Raw genomic sequence first — 23,686 nt, forward strand, 5'->3', positions numbered from 1 at the left:
ACTTTACATTAAGTATTAAATAAGTTAGTTCTTTAAATTAGTTTATTGAAAAAATATATATAATATATATATATGTAAATAAAAAACATTTATATAATTTACATTTACATTATTAAATTAGTTTGTGCATATTTCATGTTATTTGAAATAAAATTAATATGTATAAAATTTATTTATTTAATTACTTCTGTTTAGTTTTAAAATTACAATTACTAAATTTTAGTTATATTAATTTGATTACGAATTTACATTATTAAATTAGTTTGTGCATATTTCATGTTATTTGAAATAAAATTATATATATATAAAATTTATTTCTTTAATTACTTCTGTTTAGTTTTAAAACTACAATTACTAAATTTTAGTTATATTAAATTATATTTGATTACGAATTAAATAAAGTTATATTAAATTGATTTGTACATTCTTCATGTTATTTAAAAATATATAAGATATATAAAAATATATATAATGAATTTTTGAATTACAATTAATTTAACGAAGCTTAAAAAAAAATTTTAATTGAATTTATAAGTATAATAAGTATGAGTATTCCAACCATATTCCTCCATATCCAAACAATATGTAAAATTGAAATCTGTAGGTGCAGTCTCCATTAAGTTTTTTATGTCTTTGCCGATTTTTTTCAAACTGGTGTTTTTAGCTACGAGTTCCAAAAACATTGAAGGTCCACTTAATTTCATATGTATTTTTAATTTTTTGTTTTTTCTTCTGTCGTCCGATATTCTCAACAAATTTTTAGTGCGCTCGTAACCGATTTCCATCAATATTTCGTCAATTATTGTGAATATAACAGGAACGCCATGGCTGAGAATCTGCTGCTTTTCTAACAGAATTCCTATTTCATTATCCATGCGTTTTGATGAAACGCGTGAATATTCATGTTTAATCACTTCTTCTAATAATTTCAAAAGTGATAGATGATAGACAACTAAATTGGCTCTGGTGTCAGGCATTAGTCTTAGCATTGATTTATCATAGTTATAGTGACCACACATAAGCTTCAGTACCGTACTTAAGCTTCTACCGCATATAATACGGCCAAGTATGTTAAAAGCGCGTCTGACATCGACAAAGCTTTTGAACAATATTCGACCGTGTTGCATTCCGAAAGCGTTCAATATAAATGCACATCTTCTGGATTCTTTTCGTATTATTTCTTCCGCCAATTCATAAATGAACTTCATTCCATTTGTGAACATATCGTCCTGTAATTGCTTCTTCGCGAATTTACGCATTATATAGCGATCAACAGAGTATCGCATTATAGAATTTGTGCATCGCATTGCACTTAATTCAGGCACGGCCATTTTGTCGAAAATGACGTACAACAGATCAATTGGTAAAAGCTCGAACTGCATTCTGGAAGGATATATATAATATTAGATATTATTAAATACAATTTTTAAATTTAGAACTGTTAGTTTATATAAAACATTAATTCATTACCTTAGAATATGGAATATAGAATATATAGTACAATATAGTTTTATGGTAGAGAAAATTGGTAGTGATCTCTTAAGTAGTCGGTAGCTGTTTGTGATATGAAATTGTTTCAGAAAGTAGCTGCTCTTTTATGTAAAAATTTTTTAATGAAATTATAACATCGATATCCTTGACATAAAAATGTATAAAGTGTCCTTCAACATATTAAACATTTTTCTGGAATTCCGGGAAACTAAATCTAAAAAAACAAAAATACATGATAGCGACATATGTTTGTTTATCCAATCATTTTCAACAATCCTACTTTACCTATACCATTTTATGGATTAAAGAAAATGTAATTAGTTATGTTAAATTATATTTTTTTAAAATTATATTTATTCTGTATACCTGCTCAACATAAATGCAATAATCTATTTTATAGACTACATTATAGCACGGTACTACCTGTTTAAATCAAGACTTAAGCGAGTGTTACCATGGGTGAGTTTAATTATGACTCGAAATTATTTTTTAAATAATGGGTGTGTGCTTAAGCAGCACAATTAGCATGGGTAAGTTTAATTGTGACTCGAAATTATTTTTTAAATAGTTTATATTGAAGTCATAAACCAAAATAAATTACTATGTCAGTAATACATTTATTATGGTTCAATCCAAGTAAAGACAACCTTCACACAGATGGTTTCGTTACTATCGTAATTATCTATTTCCAGTCCATTTTACTACTTCTTCTTCAGGTTTAATAAACTTCGATTTTAATAACATATTTTTTCGTATTAATATGAAACCAATTATTTAATTACTTACTGTTATTAAAGAACTGTTTTTATAAAACCCATTTTTATATTATATTGTGTATAAGCTTATATTCAGTAATTTAATGAAAATCTGTAATAGATAAAAATCCATTTAAGTAGTTATGATATTGATTTTTAAGACGATTCCACACCGACAATTTTTCTAAATTTTATGTCAATAGAAAGCTTGTTTTAATGCCTCTCAGGCGTTTATGCCTGCAAATCGGTCCTTCTTTTGGTTGTTCTTTAATAATTTCAAAATTTAAACGCTTTTTATTTTAAAATTTAAATGAATGTTGACATCTTTGTAAAAACACGGTCTATGTCTTATGTTGGATCTCTTAGATACAGACCAAAGCTTATAAATCAATTTAATTGCTCGTTTAAAGCAACAAGTCTTATGAATCGGGATATGTCATTATAATATATAAATTATAAATTTGTCTAGTACAAGTAAACTGCTTTTTTTGTATATCATTAGTTAAGCGAAGTGCTTAAGTGGTGTTTAACTTATTTAATCATATAACACATCATTCAATAAGTCGTGTGACTAACTAAGAAAAACAAATTTTTCCTGCCAAAAATCGATTTTACTCATATAATTTCCTTTAAGGGCAATATAATCTTTCCAACGCTTCACTCACTTCTCGATACCGTGCTTGTAGAAGGATTTGTCTTTTACGGTGGATGAGAAAGCAATTCGAAGTGTAATTCGTGCAATTTTGCCACTATTTTTATTGACTTGTGACATGATGCATTGTCTTGATGAAACAAAATTTTTTTCTTCTCCATATGGGGTCGTTTTTTCACAATTTCTGCTTTTAAACGATCCAGTAATGCCGTGTAGTAGTTACTATTAATGGTTTTTCCCTTTTCGAGATAGTCAATGAAGATTATACCATGTGCATCCCAAAATACTGAAGCCATAACCTTCCCAGCTGACTGTTGTGCCTTTGAACGCTTCGGACGTGGTTCACCGGCTACAGTCCACTCAGATGATGGTCGTTTTGATTTCAGAGTGAAGTGATGAATCCATGTTTCATCCATTGTCACATATCGACGCAAGAAATTTAATTTATTACGTGTAAACATGGCCAAACACTGCTCTGAATCATCAACTCGTTGTTATTTTTGATCGACTGTGAATAAACGCGGCACCCACTTTGAAAAAGTTCATGCATAATTGTAAGCACACTGCCTTCTGATATCTTAATGGTCTCAGCTATCTCACGCAATTTCAATTTACGATCTGATATAATCAATTTCTGGAGTTGGTACTTCATAAACGTCATATGGATTTGACAATAGCAGCGCCATATGTATGTCAGTCACACGACTTATTTCGGTACATGTCAGTAAAAGCTTTTGGATAGTCATACAAAATTAATATATATATTAAAATTTTTATAGTACATTTTCAATAATTCATATTATGGCAATTTGTATATATACAATATTAGAACAGTTTTACTTATTAATAGTGCTATAGTATAGCTTACTGTTGATTTCCATTTGTACTTATAAAATTTTATTAATTACGAGCCGCATTGCCATAGCAAACATACTAGATTAAGCTCTACATAGGTTAGTAATTAATTTCGGAATATAATAGGAAAGTAATGTGAAATGATTATGGTTGTGGATATTATATAAAGATCCACTTCTACTCATGTAATAGTTCAAATAATAGTTTTTGTGCTGTATCCAGAAAAAATCCATTTTGAAATTGAATTGCTTTAAGTCTTAATTACAAGAAATAATGCAGGATTTTTTTTGGGGTTGGTTTTATTATATTATTTTGCGATGAAATAAGAGCATGTTTTTTTTTGAGAATGAATTAGCTTCATTTTTAAGTTTTATTTGTAATTTCAGTCGAAGCAAAATTAATATTAGATCATTTTCTAATCATTGCTATAGGGATATCTAAAATAACGGAGCATTCAAGCTATATTATTCGAACGCATGGTTGCTATCAAACGGGACATCCACTTGTTTGTCTGGAAAAGCTCCGTTTGACTTTGGTAGCTCCCAGCTTCGCAAAAGTGCCCTCGATCTCTTCTGCTTGATCTATCGAACAAGCAACATCGAATCACGGACAAAATTAAAATAATTTTTTACATGCACTACCTCTTCAACGTCTTTCTTACTAAAGTGCATAGATAGTAACTTTAAGCAATTTCACTTAATTTTTTTTTGGACAGTCAAGCTGCTATTAAATCTCTGGGAGACATTAGATTCACATCTCTAATAACACTCGAGAATGCCGAGTGGCATCCTCGAGCTAGCTTGGCGCATCAGTTTTCAACTTACTTAGGTTCCTGAACACAAAGACTCTCGGGCAATTGTAGGCTAGAGAGACTTAAACAAATATTTTTTTCTTTCTTCATGAATTTTTACAAAAAGTGATTTGTAAAAACTACTTTTATCGTTGTTGGAAAAATTAGCAGCAATTTGCTTTACCTATCAAAGCCACACTAAAAACAACAATTTCAAATGCATGTTTGGTTCTTATTGTGGTTAGTTTGGAGTGGTAGCCTTGTGCTCAAATAATGACCCTTTGTAGTGCCACAAGATCAACTTGTGTATATGCGCCAACTAGAGGTCAGCTAAAAGTTACGACTCTCCTATTGAGTTAAAAGAGAACCAGTCTGATAATTCTGTAAATTTCGCTGATTCCCTGATTTTGTAGGATGACAGCTTGGTTAGGTCAGAAGAAAAAAATCCGCGAAGATTTAAATTCTTCTCCTAGCCAACAATAGACACTGACATATGAGGTGGCGCACAATTTCCTCCTCGTCCACAGAGTTGCAAACACGCCAAAAGTCATTGCAGAGTATACCCAGTTTAATACCATAACTACCAAGTATGCAGTGACGCATGAGCACTGATACCGTAGTACTGAATAGGTTACTCCTTTAATAGGAGTTAAGTAGTACGTTCTTATACGAGCACAACTAATACGCCCAATTATCTAATTTAGCTGTGTTCGAATATTTTTGTTTAATTGCTAATTTTGCCATTGCAAGTATCTGAGAAATGTCTGAGAAATAAATGTCAGAAAGCTTCCTTGGCAAGTTTGTCTGCCTTACAGTTACTCAAGTTGTACATGTGTCCAGGAATCCATGTAAACTGAACAGTAACTCGCCTAGCTAGCTCGTTAAGAGAAGACCGGCTTTCTGGAATTGTTAGGGTTGTTGTGATGATGCCTACCATGAATTTAATGGTAGCTGGTTGTCTGTAAGTGGATAACATAAAAGGAATTACAAGACAATTACTGGATAAGTATTGGTTGCATTAGTTGTGAGAGAAAATGGTTTTAGGTATGAGTGGAATTTTAATTGAATACAAATAGGTTCATGATTGAGAAACCTGACCATTGCTTGGGGACTGCTTCACTTTAGTGAGTTGAATATGAAAACTCTTATTTTAAACTAATTTTGGTCTAAATTTCAATTATTTCATTATGTACTTGATTATTACATTATATAAAATTAGATCATCGAAACTGTGTATACCTTATAGAAATTCCTTATATTCCTTATAGAAACCATGCAGAGAAACTGTGTATTCCTTATAATTCTTAAAGCAGAAGTTATGGAAACCCGGAGAAAAAAGAACCATAATAGATTTTCTCTGTGAATGCCCGGCTTTGGTGTTCAGAAGAAATAGATTTTTAGGAAGATACTTCTTTGACATTTTTTCAAACTATTCATCGGTGAAGACGAGAGGCTTATTCTGTATTCGATAGGATGAATTTAGTCTCTACTCTTTTATATTAGGAGTTCATGCAAGCAAGCAAGGTACATAGAAGTTCGTCAATGGCCTGCCAATGCAACCAAACATTATATTACTAATAGTGCGTATAAATAATAATAATATCTATATTATATATGTAATGATAATTCCGATTTAGGGTGTTCTGCTCCACCGTATGCCGGTCTTAAAGACATTAAAGACATTCTTACCTCGCTTGGAAGTTGTATCTTTGAAAATATTTAAATCGTTATCAGTTTTTGGCTGCATATGTCTTACAGTTTACATAGCTTTTTCACATAAACATATATATATAAACATATATTCCAATTATAAATATGTATTGTGTGCATGGAAGTAAAATTCTTAAAATTTGTTGTTTTTATATGTAGATATATAAAAATATTTTGTTTTTATTTGTTGTTTATTTGATTTTAATCCAGTTTCACTGGTAAATAACAAGCCTGATAGTAACTGCGTGGCTATTAAAAATATCTGCTGATAGGTGAAATGTGTTGAGATACAAGTTAAACGCGCGGCGCTGAATATTTATAGAAAGTTTGCTTTAAGGGCTTTGAAGTTATTTATTTTTTCTTTTAAATATGATTTTGTGAGTTGTGCTGAGACTACAATGCTTGAACTATTAGAAAAATTTTAAAAGTGGTTTTAATAAAATCGTCTTACTTATGAGTTTTCCAAACAGTCAGACATTTTATTTTATTTATTTATTTGTTGTTTAAATGCAAATGAGAGTTTGTAATCAGTGCAGATAAACTAAAAACAAAAAACAAAAAAAAAAACAAAAATAACAGGTGTTGTTGTTGACAAAAATACCAAGCCAGTTTATTATTCGATTAGCCAGGCCAGGCCAAGCCGGCCAAGCTTCTCATTATGCCATGCTTCAGAAAAACACGATACACAAATGATTCTATTTGAATATCTAAGAAATGTTAGTCAGTAATATCATTTGTTGGGATAGAGTACATAAAATTTAATTTAATTTATATCACCAATTTCACAAAAATTGGTGAAAATGATGTACGTATTTTTCTAACTGTTAAGACATAATATTCATGATGTATCATTAAAAAAAAAAAGAAAAAAAAGGTAATGAGTGGCTTTTATCGTTCTCGTGTCAATACTTTAGTTATAATATAATTCAAAATTTCTTGGTGAAGGTGGAGATGAAGAAGCTGTTACTCATATTCCAAAAAACTTACATGACTAACCGAGTTAATAAATTCCTGACGCTAGCTGTGGGAAAGTTGACATAACATAGATCAACAATATAGTCTGAACTAACAGCTAAAGCTAACAGTGACATAATAAAGTTAAATGGGAGATATATTTAAGGCAATGTATCAATGCTCTGTAATATGAATAATTTAACTGAGCTTGAATACGTATACATTACAGATTTTCTTTACAGTGTTCTATTCTACAATAATTTCGGTTTGCTTACTTTACAAAAACTGTTTTATCTCTTGAAAATATTGCAACTTTGTTAACAAAAATATTTAAATTGATCAACGATGTTTCTTACAAAAGCGCATTATAAGCTACTGTATAAGCGATTACATATTCCGGGTTGATATATTAATAACGGAAGTCCTTTAAGATCGCATCATTTCCATTCTTCTCCATTCTTCGTGGTATACTATTTCCAATGTTGATTCCATTCACGCCAAATTACTGAAGCAGTATGATTTTTGACAAAGAGATTTTATAGTAATTCTACTGTTAACAGATTTTCACATAAGTTTTGAAATAACTTTTATTTATTGATGAATTAAATTTAAACAGTTTCATTTTACGAATTTTGAAAGGAATATCATAATGCTGTTTATTTGTTGATCTGTGCGATTTGTTGATCTGTGTAGCTCAAGTTGTTTTCAATATTCACATATTCCGCTTCTAAGTACACACTATTCCACACTGTACCAAATCTCATTATTTCATTATATCCCCAACTGTTATAATATTTCCAATTTATTAGTTTGGATGCACTATCTAACTGCTAGGCCTGTCTTGATCTTCTTACAAAGACAATATCATAATGTGTAAGGAATTGCAAGTTTACAAGTTAATTGATTGTCAGAAAATCTGTTAATTACTCAATCATTTGATTACGGCTATAATATTTTACACGATTAGTTGTAGTTTTAGATATTTTTCTATAATTTATTAAGAGACTGTTTGATGATATCATGTGTTGTAATAGTAATGTAAATATAATAAATTTATATTATATTATAATTGCGTTTAATAAAAATGCAAAATTCTTGAAATGTTTCCTAAATAGTTATTTAAAAAAATGTGGTTTTTTATATATATATAGGCATTGAAAACAGATATGTAGAACTGTAATCCACATATAAAAATCGCGCTATAATTAAAACATTTGAACAGAAATATTAACAATAAAAAAAATTTAGTTCTTAAAATTTGTAAATAACTTTCAATAACTTATTTATTGCAGATCATTTTATATAAACACAGTCTCAGGAACTAATTGCACTAACTTTAATTATATAGCGCATTTAGAAGCAATTAGCTAGATCAATTCTTTGACTGGTTATCTTAATCGTTCTTATCCTAGAAACAGCTAAGCAAACTGCTTTGTTTTAGGTATAAAAACAGTTGCACGTCTCACATTTAAGGTTTAATCAAAATAAGTCTTGAAATAAATCTAAAATCGGTTCTCGTCATTATGAGCGACTATAAGGTAATTAAGCCACAAATATCGTGCGTGCTTAAGTGTAAAATATAAAAAAAAAAATATATATGCAGAAAAGATTTACGAAATAATTAGGTCAACCGCTTATATTTTTAATGATTATAATAATGATAATTTTCTTAATATTAATATAATATAAAAATTTGTTTTAATAAAAGTATATGTATATTTATTAAATAAATATTATCGTGTGAAATTCCTAACTGACTTTAATGCGATTGTGTATAAAAATACATGGCTTTATGTTATTAAAAAACATAATTTTTATTTAACAAAAAAAATAAAATAATATTTAATAATATCTGAATACATACACACATAATCATAAAAATAATTTTATCTATAATTAATTTATAGTGTGTATGTATACAAATTTTTTTAATGTTTTGATTAAATTGAAAATAATTTTTTTTAAATCAAAAAAAAATATTGCATTATTATTACGTGACTTTAAAATTTTTGTATAGGACAAGATGTCTATTGCATATATAGTACATTTTGAAATGTGATCAGTTGACCTGTGCTTGGACTTTAAAAATTAATTATATAAATAGTAATATTCTATATAAAATTTATAAATAATAATAAAAATACAAGATTATCCATTTTATGAATCCGTAGGTCAACGTAAATACAACTCATTCGGTGATTGAGCTTTTTATACAATTTTCACTTTAATATATTATTTGAAGTTTGCACTTAAGTTGTGAAATACAAAATCAAACAAATATATTTCATAGAACGTCATATAGTACTGGATCTTTGTGATTTTTTCAATGGCTTGTCGGCCCGCATAAATATGATCACTTGCGTAGTCCTACAAAACTAAAGGTTCAATGATGAAAAATTGAGTAAACTTAGTGGTCAACTCAGAACATCAAAATGTGAACCACACGTCTGGGAAAAACATTTCTGGTTGAGTAGTTTGTGGCACAGTCTTGTTAAAATCACATTTCTTCCACATCTATATCTTCATTTCACGACAAAAAAATTGGTAATAATTTGATTTGATCATTTGAATCATCAGATTTTATCAGAATTGATGGCTTATTTCACACTTGGCTCATTTTCAAAAAAGTACGCATCTATCTATCTAATGTCTTGGGTGATAGTTCTTTTTGATATGTCACCGAAAAAGTGTTGATCATAAAATGGAAAAATTATATGTATTATATATATTATATATAATAGATTTTATTTTATTCCTGTACAGTGCAAAAAGTTCATATGTCTTTAGAAAATGTTTTAATGAATAAAAGTTGAACAACAGCTGATATATCTTATATTGAAATTAAGAGAATCTTTTTGTTTTTATATTTTGATTCGTATTTTGTAATGTAATTAATACTGTTAAACCAAAACTAAAATATAAGATACTATTAGTGATAATGTTGTGACCCGTAGAGGGATCTGTAAAGGAGAGATCATGAAAACAATTACAAGAGGAATACATGGGAAAATATGTGGTTGAGTATTGATTGTGTGAGAGTGAAAGGGATTATTTGAGAGTACGAGTGAATTGAGGTAGGGTGAAACTAAAATTGAAGTCAACCACCAACAAAATATAGATACTCGTCTAGAGCAGCAGCTTCAGTTTTTTACATAAAATAATGCGTTCCTTGCTTAATAATTCTTAATAATTGTCTTAGGCCTATGTTCCGTAAAGCGTTAAAACAGTTCCGTATGTATATATTTCTTTTAAAATGTAGGCACAATCAAAAAGTACACTGCATGACAATTTTAACGTAGTCGTTACACACTGCATAACATGGGCCTTATTAAATAAATATTTGTCAATCTATTAACATTATTAAGTAGTACTACTTAAATGTTTAGTACGAACTGGAATATATATAATAATACCATTACCCCTTTTCTTAATTTAATACAATGTTACTTTAGTTTGTCAATTATATTTTAAAACCAGTCCGACTCTTATATTTGCATAATGGGTGGTACGATAATCGTATAATATGATTCACAATTATCCGTGCCACACTTATTCTTTTAGATCCTATTTTATTACAATTATTTGCGTTAAATTCTATTTTGTAGTACATGAGTGGTTTTGACTCACATTTTTCTTCGGAAGATGAACGTTGTCCAAATGCCTTACCAGAAGCTCAAAATTCTCCACAGAAATGTCCATATGATTTATATGCCGAACAATTGTCTGGGACAGCATTTACTGCGCCACGAAAAGAGAATGCACGAACATGGCTATATAGAATACGTCCAAGTGCAGTGCACGAGCCATTTGTGCCATTTAAAAATAATAAGTTTTTGAGTCATAATTGGGATGAACACGAACCAAACCCAAATCAGGTAAACGAATATTTTCTTTAATGATATACATCCATAAATAGTCTAGTAAATAGTAAATTATTTTTATATTGATTAGATGCGTTGGAAGCCCTTTGATTTCCCCTCTTCAACGGCGAGAGTAAATATTGTGGAAGGTTTGCATACGATTTGCGGTGCAGGAGATGCACGCAGTCGTCATGGACTTGCCGTACACATTTATCTCTGTAATGCTTCAATGGAGAATGCAGCTTTTTATAATAGTGATGGAGATTTTCTTATTGGTAAGACCTTAAGGAAACGTCTCTTTATTATATATTTAATATAATAATAACAATGAATAATATTATTATAATATTATTAGAACAATTATAATACATTATGTTTCATAAAATAATTACATAAATAAATATATATTATAATTGATCGAATAGCCTATTTTGAAATAATTAAAGAACATTGGGTATAATTAAGTGAATAAATAAAGTGGAGAAGTCTTTATTTGACTGGTTAAAAGATTTATTCATTTTTTGTCTATAATTTTTTTAAATATATAATTTCAATATTTAGATTTTTATTGCATTTCAAAGGCGCATTTAATTACATATTTATTTATAACATAAAACAAATTTATTAAATCTAATATTTATAGTTAAACCTTTTCATATTTGTAGTACCTCAGGAAGGAATACTGGATATTGTTACTGAATTCGGTAAAATGAGCGTAGCACCTAATGAAATATGTGTCATTCCGCAGGGCATACGCTTCGCTGTTAATGTTGTAGGACCTACTAGGTAGTATAAAATGCAATTTACCATCTATAAAATTACACAATAATATACTTGTACATATATTTTGTAGAGGTTATATATTAGAAGTTTACGATAATCATTTTCATCTACCCGATCTCGGCCCAATTGGTGCCAATGGTTTAGCTAATCCACGTGATTTTCTTACACCAGTAGCATGGTTTGAAGATCGTGAAGTTAAAAGTAATTAAATTAATTTTTTTTTATTTATTTATTATTATCTTTTTATTTAAATTAAATAACAAATAACGTTTTTTAGATTTTCAGGTGTTAACAAAATATCAAGGGGTTTTATTTTCGGCTTCACAGAAACATTCTGCCTTTGATGTTGTTGCTTGGCATGGCAACTATGTTCCATATAAATATGATTTAGCTAAATTTAATGTCATTAATTCAGTGAGTTATGATCACTGCGATCCCAGTATATTCACAGTTCTTACATGTCCAAGTTCACGGTATGGAACAGCTATTGCCGATTTTGTTATATTTCCTCCAAGATGGTCTGTGCAGGAGCATACATTCCGTCCGCCATATTATCATCGTAAGTGTGGTTTATTATATTTCTGAATTATATTAATTTGCTTTTATCAAATTAATTTTTTAATTTTCTTTAAAATTAATAAACATTTAAATTAGATTAGTTAATAATAAATTTATAAGTAGCACTAAAATCATAAGTAATGCTTCACTATAAAATTATATTAAATAAATCGAAGGTTAGCCATAAATTAACGTCAGGTAAATTAACGTCAGTGACAGCACATTTCATAGAAAATGGGAACGCTTAAAACACAAACAAAAATTTTGAGGTATTATTATTGTCAAGTTAGGGAATTTTGCGCCGCGGTCTAGAGTTCTATTGTACCCACTGCAAGGATTTAGAGTATTTCTCTAAATCAAAATATAATAGATTGCCATAAAAAAAATATGAAAACAATTTAAAATTATTAACATAACATAATCCCGTAGAGATATCAGTCTTGTAGTAGGTTTACTAACAGGTCATTGTATTCTAGGTAATCATGCTAGGAGACTGAATCTACCGTTCAACCATTTTTGTCGCAGTTGTGGTGAGGATGACGAAAGTGCCTCTCACCTGCTTTCTTCGTGTCCGGCACATACACGGCGTCGCCTTAAATTTTTGGGGGCTTTCTTTTTTGAGGATCTTGACGAACTTCGAGAACTCCCTCTATGTAGCATTGTAAGCTTTGTTAAAGGTTCTGGATGGTTTTAGCCCATGGGTTTCTAAATAATACGGTATCACAATGGGCCTATGGGCCTAAGTGGATCCCCCTGGGATCGCCGGTTTAACCTAACCTAACCTAACATAACATAATTAAAAAGAAAGTATTTTTTGACCTATATGGGTCGACCTAATTAATAGTTTTCTATTACTACAGCTACTGTATAAAATAGTGAAAAGCGATCTAGTTCAGTCAGAATATATGTTAATAGATAATATAAAATAATAATAATAGATTTGCTTAATAATAACCATATTAATCCAAAACTATTCATATAATTAACAACAAATGTTTTTTCTTGCATAATTCGAATGGATTTTTTTTAAAGGTAATTGCATGAGTGAATTTATGGGCCTTATTTTGGGTAAATATGAAGCCAAAGAAGAAGGTTTCATGGCCGGAGGTGCTACTTTACATTCAATGATGACACCTCATGGACCTGATTACAAATGCTTTGATGGTGCGTCTAATGCAAAATTGGTACCTGAAAGAGTTGCTGAGGGAACACAGGTACGCAAAAGCCCGTTCTTCAACAAAATTTAATAATAATTTTTTATAATACAATTATTTAAATATATATCTTTATCTAAGGCATTTATGTTCGAGTCTTCGTTGAGTATGGCAGTTACAAAATGGGGTCAAGAAACTTGTCAAAAATTGGATGCTAAATATTATGAGTGCTGGCAGGCTTTAAAGAAAAATTTTAAAATATCAAATTAATATTATTTCTCATTATATATGTTTGCATTTATTCAATTAAAATATATAAATATATAAATTTTATTCATGGTAAATACAATTATAAATAAAGCAAATAACCTAATAAAAGAATATGTATTAAGTTAATTTAATATTGACCTCTACCAAAATTATTACTTCCGAAAATTAATTGATCTTGAAATTTCGCACAATTACAAACGGTTCACAACCTCAATATAATAAATAAAATCTATTCAATTTCTTTGTAAATATAATATATACGTATTTCGCTATACACATATATAAATTATAATATACATACATATATATATATATATGAATAATTATAAGTGTTTCATATTTTTGTATATAATAAAATTTCACATCAATGGGCTAACGTTAATTTTAAGCACACAGATATTTTAAAGCACAACAATACACATTAACAATTAAGACAATAAGAGAGTTACTGATGAAGTGCGTATTTTACTTAGAGAGCGTGTTAAAGAACGCAGCACTAAAAACACGAAAAACTTTAAAAGAGCTTATTTTTTTGTAAATTTTGACTTATAATCTATATTCCAACTCGAATTATTTGGTGTCCGAGTATTCATTCATTTAAAGTCTAAAATCAATAATTGGCGCTGAGCGCGGACCTCTGCTCGTAGTTCGGCTACTGCTGGCATTTAGTCTGCAAATACATAGTTGACTGGTTTCATCGGAGCGTATTCCATGATTATGACGGGTTACTATTTTTTCACGTATTCGTTGCATCTCGATGGTAACATTATCATCGGATCGACGATTATATAAACATTTTGTCTGACAATTACAGCAACTGATCCTAACGTACTTCATGCGTTGCGCATACGAGACATTCAACAAATTACAGGACCTTTGACTCTGACTGCTGTTGAAAGAAGTTAAAGAAACATCTTCGAATATTGTAGCAGATGTGCAAGATATGGGCGTTGCCATGGGTCTAGTTAGTACGCTTTCTATATCCATATTACTAATAAGATCTGGCGTAGAACTGTCTTTAAATGGCATGATTCGCTGATCAGCGTTAGTTAAACCGGTTAACCAATATGTTCGCATATCGCCTTTACCCTGTTTTAGAAAAGAAAATATAAGTTAAAATATTGTTAGCTATTTTTTAAATAGGTTATAAATACATATACTGTGCAATATATATCCGAAATAAAAAAACAAATTTTTAAATTATTTTTATGACTTATACATATATAAGAAAATGATTTATTAAATTTATGATGATATTTTATAAGATGTTGAACTAAACTATTACTCTATTACTCTAAAAAGTTGTCGCTCTTATAATAAACACATGGTTCCTCTAACAAATACTGAAAAGGTTCAAGATAATACTGATATTTTCTGGAATGTTAAAAAAATGCTAATTACGTTTATGGAAAAATATTATATTTTTAAATATTCATTAACCTATATTTATTAATGTTTTGATTGTGTTGAAATGTGTATCAAAGACATTAATAGAATCAAACTTCTGATATGTATCTCGACAGTAAAGCGTTGCATAGAAGCTCTTAAAAGCCTTAAACAAAAAACAACAGGAAACTTGTTTCGACCACCAAAAATAATAACTGTTGTGTCAGCCATGATGGTGCTAATGTGGTTCTAGATGCCTGCCACCCTGTCAAGTTAAGCATCTAGAACCACATTAACACCTTCAAGACTAGTACAATATAATAAATGCAGTCTTCATAAAAGAAGAGGCAAGAAAAGCAAATGAAGTAGGAGATTATGCTATCAGATATTCTACGTATGCAGGCAAGTGCACAAATCTAGTTACTAATCAGGATCCCATTTGTATTGTCAAACAATATAAATCCATACCTTCTCCAAATGATATCATTCTTTGGTGATAAAAATTCTAACTTATCACCAATAAAATCAAATCCTTTTTATTTGCTGGACTACAGAGATATTCTAACTTATGCACATTGATACATTGAAATTAATTATTAAATTAATTTATTAATTAAAAAATTAATTCTTAATAAATAAATTAATTTAATTCCTTAAATGAAATTAAATTTCCTTGATATTCAATGTTGTTAAAATTAATATGTATTTATCTGAAAAATAGAACATATACTATAAAAAAAGAACTTAATTACTTAAGTTCTTTTCTAAAATACATTCTCTTCTATAATAAGTAGAGAAAGAAAACTAATGTATCTATTTTTTTGAAGTGTATAGTAAATAAGTTTTGTGATTTTATTGTTCATTATGTTCATTATGCAAAATAATTTTCATCTACTGTTTTGGATGGATTTCCATATACTTTAACAAAACATATATGTTAGGTGCTGATGCAATGCAACAATTTATAGTCATTAAATGAATTTAATTGTGATATGTGCATTTATGGTGAAATGATGAATAAGATATTTTACTTAATATCCCTGATGAACAAATAATGTATAACAAACACCATTTGGATGCAATGGCATCTCGCATTGCATTCAGCCACGTCATCAGGATTGGAAAATCATACGAGTATCTAAATCATATTCCAAAGTCATTAATATTTAAATGAGAATTAAGTGCCGAAAAGGTGTCTTAAACAATAATAAGTAAATATTAGCTTTCATTTCTGCTTCTCGAAATAAATAAATTGATTTAACACCTATGAATTGGAAACAACTTTATTTGTTTTTGTCATTAAACCTGAAATTAACTTTCAGTGATAATTAAGCTGCCATAGATAATTTATATTACCGCTTTATGAATTTCTTCACATTAAGAAATATCATAATAATAGTAGCTATTGGTATTGAAGGAGAAATTAGCACTGAAATGAATTTTCAGTGATAATTTAGCTGCTATGAAAAATGTAAATAACTAAATTTATGCATTTCCTGACATTTGAGCTCATCATAATAATAGTATCCAGAATGACAGGGAAGGAGGACTATGTTGCTTATGAGTTCCCACTCAGAAGAATCCATTAAAGCGGAATTGCTATGATATGTAAACCTTTTCATTGTAAGCGTAACTGCAACTTAAGAGAAAACACTTGTTAGGACAGACAGACTCATCGTTTATAGCATGACCTCATCGAGGTAAGTTTCAAATTATCGTAGCGCAATTTCTCTCTTTCCCCTTCTTTCTACGTTAATGGTTTCACTTTACAATAGCCAGATTTATATTTGTTTGTTAAAAATGTTGGATGTACTTTTTAAGATTCCTTCATGATAGGATCTATTTAAATTTCAGATTAATATTTTAGAATGAAATATTCCCCAAAACAAACTTGATTTGTTTGCGTTATAAATTTGATCTTTAGTAAGATATGAAAAATTTCAACTCAATCTAAAAAATAGAGTTTTTTAAATATATTATCTGAAACTTAAAATTTAAATGGTTTTCAATTGAAATCATTTTTGCAATTTGGTTTCAGAAGTGAATCTAATGATTTATGTTCAATAAAATTCATTTCATTGGTTTTCACCTTCATCTGTGTAGCGATTCTCTTGCAATATATAGTATTTCTAGAATTGTATGAGCAAATAATGATACTGAGAGACAAAAATTGAGTATTTTTCTCAATTTTTAATGATTTTAGGTTAATTTGGGTTTGTTGCACTTAAATCTGCAGCCCATTATTTTTCTAGACATCTGGGTTTATGGCAAGAACGGCTTAAAGTTTAAATATAGAAGTTTTGAAAGGCTAATTAAAATGTTTAGTTTAAAAGATATGAATTTTATGATTTTAGTAAACTTGCTACGAATAAATATATAAACACTTTTGCATTAGACATTTTTCCCGAAATTCATTTCCTACTCAAAAAGGAATTTATTTTAAAATCCACATATGGAAAAGAGAAGTTTTGTGGAATATTTGAAAAATCCACATTTTGAAAAAAAGACGGCATTGAGTCTGAGTTTCAAATTTGGAAGGGCTCGAATTCGATCACTGATACTTGCAGTCTCAATAATTTATTTACGAATAATTAAATATGAGAACTATATCCAAGGCCACTGATGTTGGGTATTTGGCAATACTCGAAACAGGTGCATGGTCAGCCAAAAATTCAATTGATTAAAATAATATACAATGAATTTTTGTTGTTGTAGTTCATTACTGTTCCAAACTTTGGATTAATAGCTGTTCTAATAGAATGCTGGATCGTATATCCTGTAATACATGTCTATCGGCGCTTGAAATATTTGTTATGTCTATATCCAGATTTGTTTGGAACGAGGCTTAAGCTATTGGGTGCCCCATTTTTTAACACACTCTAAATTTATGGTCCAAATATTTGGTTTTATCAATACATCCGGCTAGCTCTAATATCACTCTCTTATCCACTATTACTAATTGAGGAAGATTCGTTCCGCTTTTCATTTCACCTACCTATCTACCTATGTGTTATTATTTTTGTGTTTCGTAAATATCTCAACGTTTCGTTGAGATATGTGGTATGTTATAATTGCTGGAAAAACTAAATTAAATAAAATAAAAAAATGTACAATTAAAGGTAAACAAAAAAAACACCGCGTTTAAATTTTAATAATTAAAATAGTACCAAAATAAACAGATGCTATTCTCTATAGGTATAAAGTTAATGGTCTATTCGCTCTGCTCTAGATCTTTTGAAAAGAATATTAAGAGAACAATAGCGTACCTTTATATTGATCACACCCCTTTCAACGCATTTATATTTTGATTCCAATAATATGTATGTTTCCTCCGAAATGTGTACTTTCATTGCTTCTCCGGTGCTCTCCATACGTGATGCGGTATTCACCGTATCGCCAAATAAACAATACCGCGGCATCTGTCAATAAAAGTGTGAAATGAAATTCAAAAAAAAAAAAAAAACTATAAATTTTCCACACAGCTCAGAGGAATGCAATCAAAATATGCAAATTCTATTGCAGTATTGTTAAAACACAACATACATATCTGACCTTCAAACCGACCACACCGGCCGCACATGGACCGGAATGTACGCCAATACGCAATTGCATCGTTTCGGTTGGTTTGTGACGTATTTTTAAATTCGCCACTTTTTCCAGCAAAAGCAGTGCTAAGGACGCAATTTCGCCTACGTGTCGGTTGCCATTTCGCAGTGGAAGTCCTGATACGACCATGTATGCGTCGCCAATGGTTTCCACCTGTGAATGAAATATGTATGAAACTAAATAAAAAATTACAAATGTAATTGTATTATTTTGTGTATGTGTGTGTTTGTGCCCGCACATGTTCTGAACCAAATTCGCGAAAAGTGCAAAATGTGTAAAATAACTTTTAATTATTCATTCAATTTATTTAAATGTGAACCAAGCCTTGCAGCGGAGGAACAATGCTTCAGATTATACCACTTTTTTCGTGTTCTACCATTCATTCACTATACTCACCTTATAGACATCGTAATTTGATATTATTGAGTCGCAACAAGTGTATAAATCATTTAACATGGCTACCACTTCAAAGGGTGTGCTCGTGGCGCAAAGTTCGGTGAAACCCACAATATCGCTGAATAATATAGTAACACAATCAAAACATTCCGCTTTCACAGGCTCTCCACGTTTCAGCGATTCTGCGACAGTACTGAAGGAGAAATTAAATAAATAAACTGTGAACAGTAGTCTCTACATAAATTATTTTGAATTTGCATTTTAAACGCCCTAAATCCGGTATAATGCATTTACTTTGATAACTTTAACTACACACATAAAAACATTTCCTTAATTAATAATATTTAATTATTTCAGTGTTTAGTATTTAAATTAGTATTAAATTAAAATACTTACTCTGTAAAGTAAGTTCTATACTACTTTTTATTGAGGCAACAGGGCTTAGAGACTTACTCTTAACCAAGAAGGCGGCACAACAGACCCGACGGCCGTATTGCCTCATCCCCAAACAATAATAATTATTATTGTATTATTTTATAATATTAAGTACCTCACTTTATGAAAAGATCGTATAAGTATAAAAAAACTGTTTACTGCGTTAGGTTTTTATGAAGCATTTATAGGTAAATTAAAATAATACAGACATATGTTATGTTAACTTGAAACTGGAGGTTTGATATTCTGTCCTTTCTATTGCGTATGTGATACAATTTGAAATGTGTTAGTATACCTGTTAAATTTGTCAAAACCGAACTGGCCAGTGATACAAAGTATTCCTAATAATAACGTTAGGTAGTTTCGGGACATATCAAAATACTTGAAATGATTAGCTGAAAAGGCCATACCCTTAGTTAAGTCTGGTCATCTTGAATTAAAATTTTATGAATAATTATACGAATATAATTATAAAATCTTAATCATAATTTTTCAATGGCAGAATATAAATTTAGCAATTAATAATATATTTTGATTAAAAAGTGTCAATAGCCTGTAGTACATAGTATAGTATATAGTGTTATCAATTTTTTTTTATTCTAAGTCGCAGTTAATGGAAACTAGCCTGTAGTATCGCATGTCATTAATAGGACATATTCTAAGTCGTAATTAATGGAAACTGTTTCAATAAAACCTGAACAACATATATATTTTTAGATTTATAAATGTTGTATAGCTTTGAGTATTATACCACTACGATGTATTACTGTTTTGGAAATTATTATGTTCACACTCCAGTTCAATTAAAAATATATATATGGATTTAGTCCCGATATTCGGTCTGGCAAAAACATGAGATTTTTCAGTTTAGTTCCAAGTGAATATTTTTCATATGTTTGTCCTATATATGAATATTAGGTTTATTTAATGATTAATATCATTTTATTTATTCTTTTAAAAATAACTAATGTTCATTCAGCGGCTATTTTAAGTTTATAAACGTCAGTAAACTATTTCATTCCTGTAGTTCAATATTTATATATTAGTTAAGAATCATATGACTTAGTTTATTTAAATTTCGTGTAAAAAATATATGTTTATAATTGAAATAATTGAAAGATTGGTATTATAAACGAAGTAAAAAATGGCAATTGAATAGAAATACCCATGAATCAAGTTGTATGAAAATTTGTTAACCGTGAATACTAATTTTTTCGATTCCGATTAAAAGTGTTTTTTTAAATATTACTAAGCAAGTATATTAGCAAACAGTGTAGCACATATTACATTATCAACATTGCCGACTTTATTTTTTACAAGCAATCTTTTTGTTTTCAATATAACTGCAAAAGTTGTAAGTTATAGGACATTGAAATGCAAAAATGTTTTAAATATTGAATTAAAATTATTATTTATCTGCATTGTCGTTTTTTAAAATATTACTATAATAAATATATTATCATTTTATATTATATTTTTACCGTGGTAGCATTTGATATAACAGCATATCGGTCTTCTTCTTTTCTTCGTATAATAAATTGGTTCGTTCTTGGACAAGACCCTCCAGATTATATGCATATTTTTCCATAATAGATAACATATTATCAAATATATTCGATTTTCTACAAAAATAAAATGGTACGTTATATTAACATATAAAAGATAAGTATAAGAAATGCTTGATTGAAATATATATATAAATATATATTCCGGATCATGTAAATTGAAAATGACAATGATGTGATATTTGCATGAATTGAAATATGACTTTAAATATTTTAGATAAGAAATTTTACTGAAATCATTAAGTTGATTTAAATATTATTAATTACTTACAGTCCACTTTGCAACTCCTTTAACTTGATGCGTATCAGGCGTATGTCGGGACGAGTTTCGGGATCCTCTTCCCAACATAAGCGCAATGTTTGTCGCACGTAATCTGGTATATCCAATTGTGTGATTGAGGGACGTAAGTAGCCATGATGCAGTAGCTCTGGTTGTTTAACAAACTTCACAATTTCTATTCAATAGTAAAAATAGTAAAAAATGAATTCATAAATTTTTTTATTATCATTATTCCATTCATTTGTGATTGTATTTATATCAATAAATACTTAATTTAAAAAAAAAACTGTTTGTGAAGGAAGTGTTAGGGAAATATAATAATTTCATTTAATTTTGTGGTTTTACCCTCGTGAGTGTAGTTGGTTTCTCCCCACGGTCCTTTTCTGCCAATTATTTCATATAAAACAATACCAAATGAATAGACATCGCCCTTTTGTGTTCCGCGTGGTAAATGCGTTGGATCTCGTAAAAGCTCTGGTGCTCTCCATAAAGCACGTTTCAAATTCAATTCTCTTCTTTCGTTCGTCAATATGATGTAGACATGTTAAATAAGAAATTGCAAGTTATTTTCATCATTATTGACATAGTTATTTGACTTAGAAAAAATATATATGTATATATTATAAAAGCAATGAATACATTTATTGCTTACGTACTTGCGTGGTTCATCTTGCCCGTTTTTAAATTCATGCAAACCGAAGTCACTTATTTGGCATACCCAGCGCGAATCAATTAAACAATTACTGGAACGCAAATTTCCATGCGATATTATATCGGAATCATGTAAATATATCATGCCTTTGAGTATGTCACTTACTAACGAAGACACAAACATGTGATCCAAATGTAAGTCGTCATTAGCCAATACATCTTCTAAGCTGCCTCGAGCACAATAAGTAGTAAATATAATAACTGAACCATGATCTATAGATACACCAATGAAATTAATTATATTCTCATGACGGATCTGTAAAAAATTTAAAATATTTCATCAAATTAGCAGAGACATTCGTAAGAAGATATAGAAGAAGGAATATGATTGATTTTAATCTTAAAAGTACCAATTAAAATGAATTTTAAATAGAAAAGTGCACAATATTTTTATATGCTAACAACATAAACTTATTTTAATTTAATTAAATTAATTTTAATTTAATCTAATTTAATTTAAGGCTAAAATATCAGCATGAACAACCGTGGCTTTATTAGGTAGCTTAAGAGAATTTTATATAGCTGCAGAAGACGAGAAGATTCCTGGTCCTACCTCGTAGTTCATTTTTGAGTCATCCATATAGGTTGAAATATTCTTTTCCATTCTATAAGTTGAATGGTTCAAAAGCTAACCATTTAAAATATTAACTTACAAATAATAGATTAGATAAAAAATAACGAGCTGTTATAGTGAATGAAATAATAGTGTTTTTGTCTATGTCCAGTAGTAAGTATTTTGATAGTTTTTAATTATATCAAAATAAAAAAAATGTCCAACGGCAAAAAATTTTGATAAAGTGTTACACGTCAGTAGGTTTGTTACAAAAAAAATTTACTTTTGAAGTAAAGAAAACTCGAAGCCTATTTTATAGCTATCAAAGCGCCCTTACTATACCGTCACTGGCCCTTCAGATTTATTCTTTTGAAAGTTATTTAAACTACACTGGATTGCTTTCGATTTTATAGTAAAGGTGCCACATGGTATACTGTAGGCACACTCTTTAAAGCAAGATGATTAAATTATCTCCAGAGTGCATCGGTCTTGATTAAGACGTCTTCATGAACGCAAACATTATCTATAGGTATAGGTATAGGTTGGAGTGGCGGCCTTGTATCCCAAAAAGCCCACTTAAGCACAAATAAAGGCCCGTTGTGGTACCACAGGAGTTACGTTATTTGTATATAGATTTTAATCAGTATACATTTAACGCCGAAAGAAAGGTAACGACTCCCCCATTATGCAAAGGAAAACCAACCTGACAGTTCTATGAACTTGGCTAGGTCCCTAACATTACAGGATGACAACTCAGTCAGGTCAGTTAGAAAAGGAGATCCAAGGATTTTTAATCTTCTTCTGGCTAGGGAAGGGCACTGACACATGAGATGGAGTACAGTCTCCTCCTCATCCTCAGAGCCACAGCCTCGACAAAAGTCGTTAAAGGGGAGACCCAGTCTCATAGCATGCCTTCCTATTA

At 29.6% G+C, this 23,686-nt stretch overlaps 2 protein-coding genes across 2 annotated transcripts in view; one reads left to right on the forward strand and one right to left on the reverse strand.

Moving 5' to 3' along the window:
- Positions 1-8,668: 8,668 nt before the first annotated feature.
- LOC119662526 (homogentisate 1,2-dioxygenase) lies at positions 8,669-13,851 on the forward strand. The gene is made up of 8 exons (XM_038072161.1): positions 8,669-8,745; positions 10,813-11,082; positions 11,159-11,342; positions 11,733-11,853; positions 11,921-12,051; positions 12,128-12,409; positions 13,441-13,622; positions 13,704-13,851. The coding sequence occupies exons 1-8, from the start codon at positions 8,731-8,733 to the stop codon at positions 13,830-13,832; spliced, it is 1,314 nt and encodes a 437-aa protein (XP_037928089.1). The 5' UTR covers positions 8,669-8,730; the 3' UTR covers positions 13,833-13,851.
- A 396-nt stretch (positions 13,852-14,247) lies between these two features.
- Positions 14,248-23,686, reverse strand: part of LOC119688318 (guanylate cyclase 32E) — a 100,526-nt gene continuing 91,087 nt past the window's right edge. Inside the window, exons 16-23 of the mRNA XM_038102996.1 lie at positions 22,157-22,467; positions 21,846-22,015; positions 21,492-21,675; positions 21,137-21,277; positions 19,221-19,413; positions 18,771-18,977; positions 18,485-18,637; positions 14,248-14,921 (exon numbers count right to left, since the gene is read on the reverse strand). Of these exons, the coding sequence (XP_037958924.1) occupies positions 14,430-14,921; positions 18,485-18,637; positions 18,771-18,977; positions 19,221-19,413; positions 21,137-21,277; positions 21,492-21,675; positions 21,846-22,015; positions 22,157-22,467 (1,851 nt within the window). The 3' untranslated portion in view covers positions 14,248-14,429. The remainder of the gene's footprint in view (positions 14,922-18,484; positions 18,638-18,770; positions 18,978-19,220; positions 19,414-21,136; positions 21,278-21,491; positions 21,676-21,845; positions 22,016-22,156; positions 22,468-23,686) is intronic.

Source organism: Teleopsis dalmanni, chromosome X, assembly GCF_002237135.1.
Source record: "Teleopsis dalmanni isolate 2A chromosome X, ASM223713v2, whole genome shotgun sequence".
In the NCBI taxonomy this organism is placed as follows: Eukaryota; Metazoa; Arthropoda; class Insecta; order Diptera; family Diopsidae; genus Teleopsis; species Teleopsis dalmanni.

What these genes read in the sequence shown, in the direction of transcription:
- LOC119662526 (XM_038072161.1), top strand. An exon ending in AATGTTGTAGGACCTACTAG is followed by an intron (nt 11,854 to 11,920) that starts GTAGTATAAAAT and finishes TATATTTTGTAG; the next exon opens with AGGTTATATATTAGAAGTTT. An exon ending in TGAAGATCGTGAAGTTAAAA is followed by an intron (nt 12,052 to 12,127) that starts GTAATTAAATTA and finishes AACGTTTTTTAG; the next exon opens with ATTTTCAGGTGTTAACAAAA.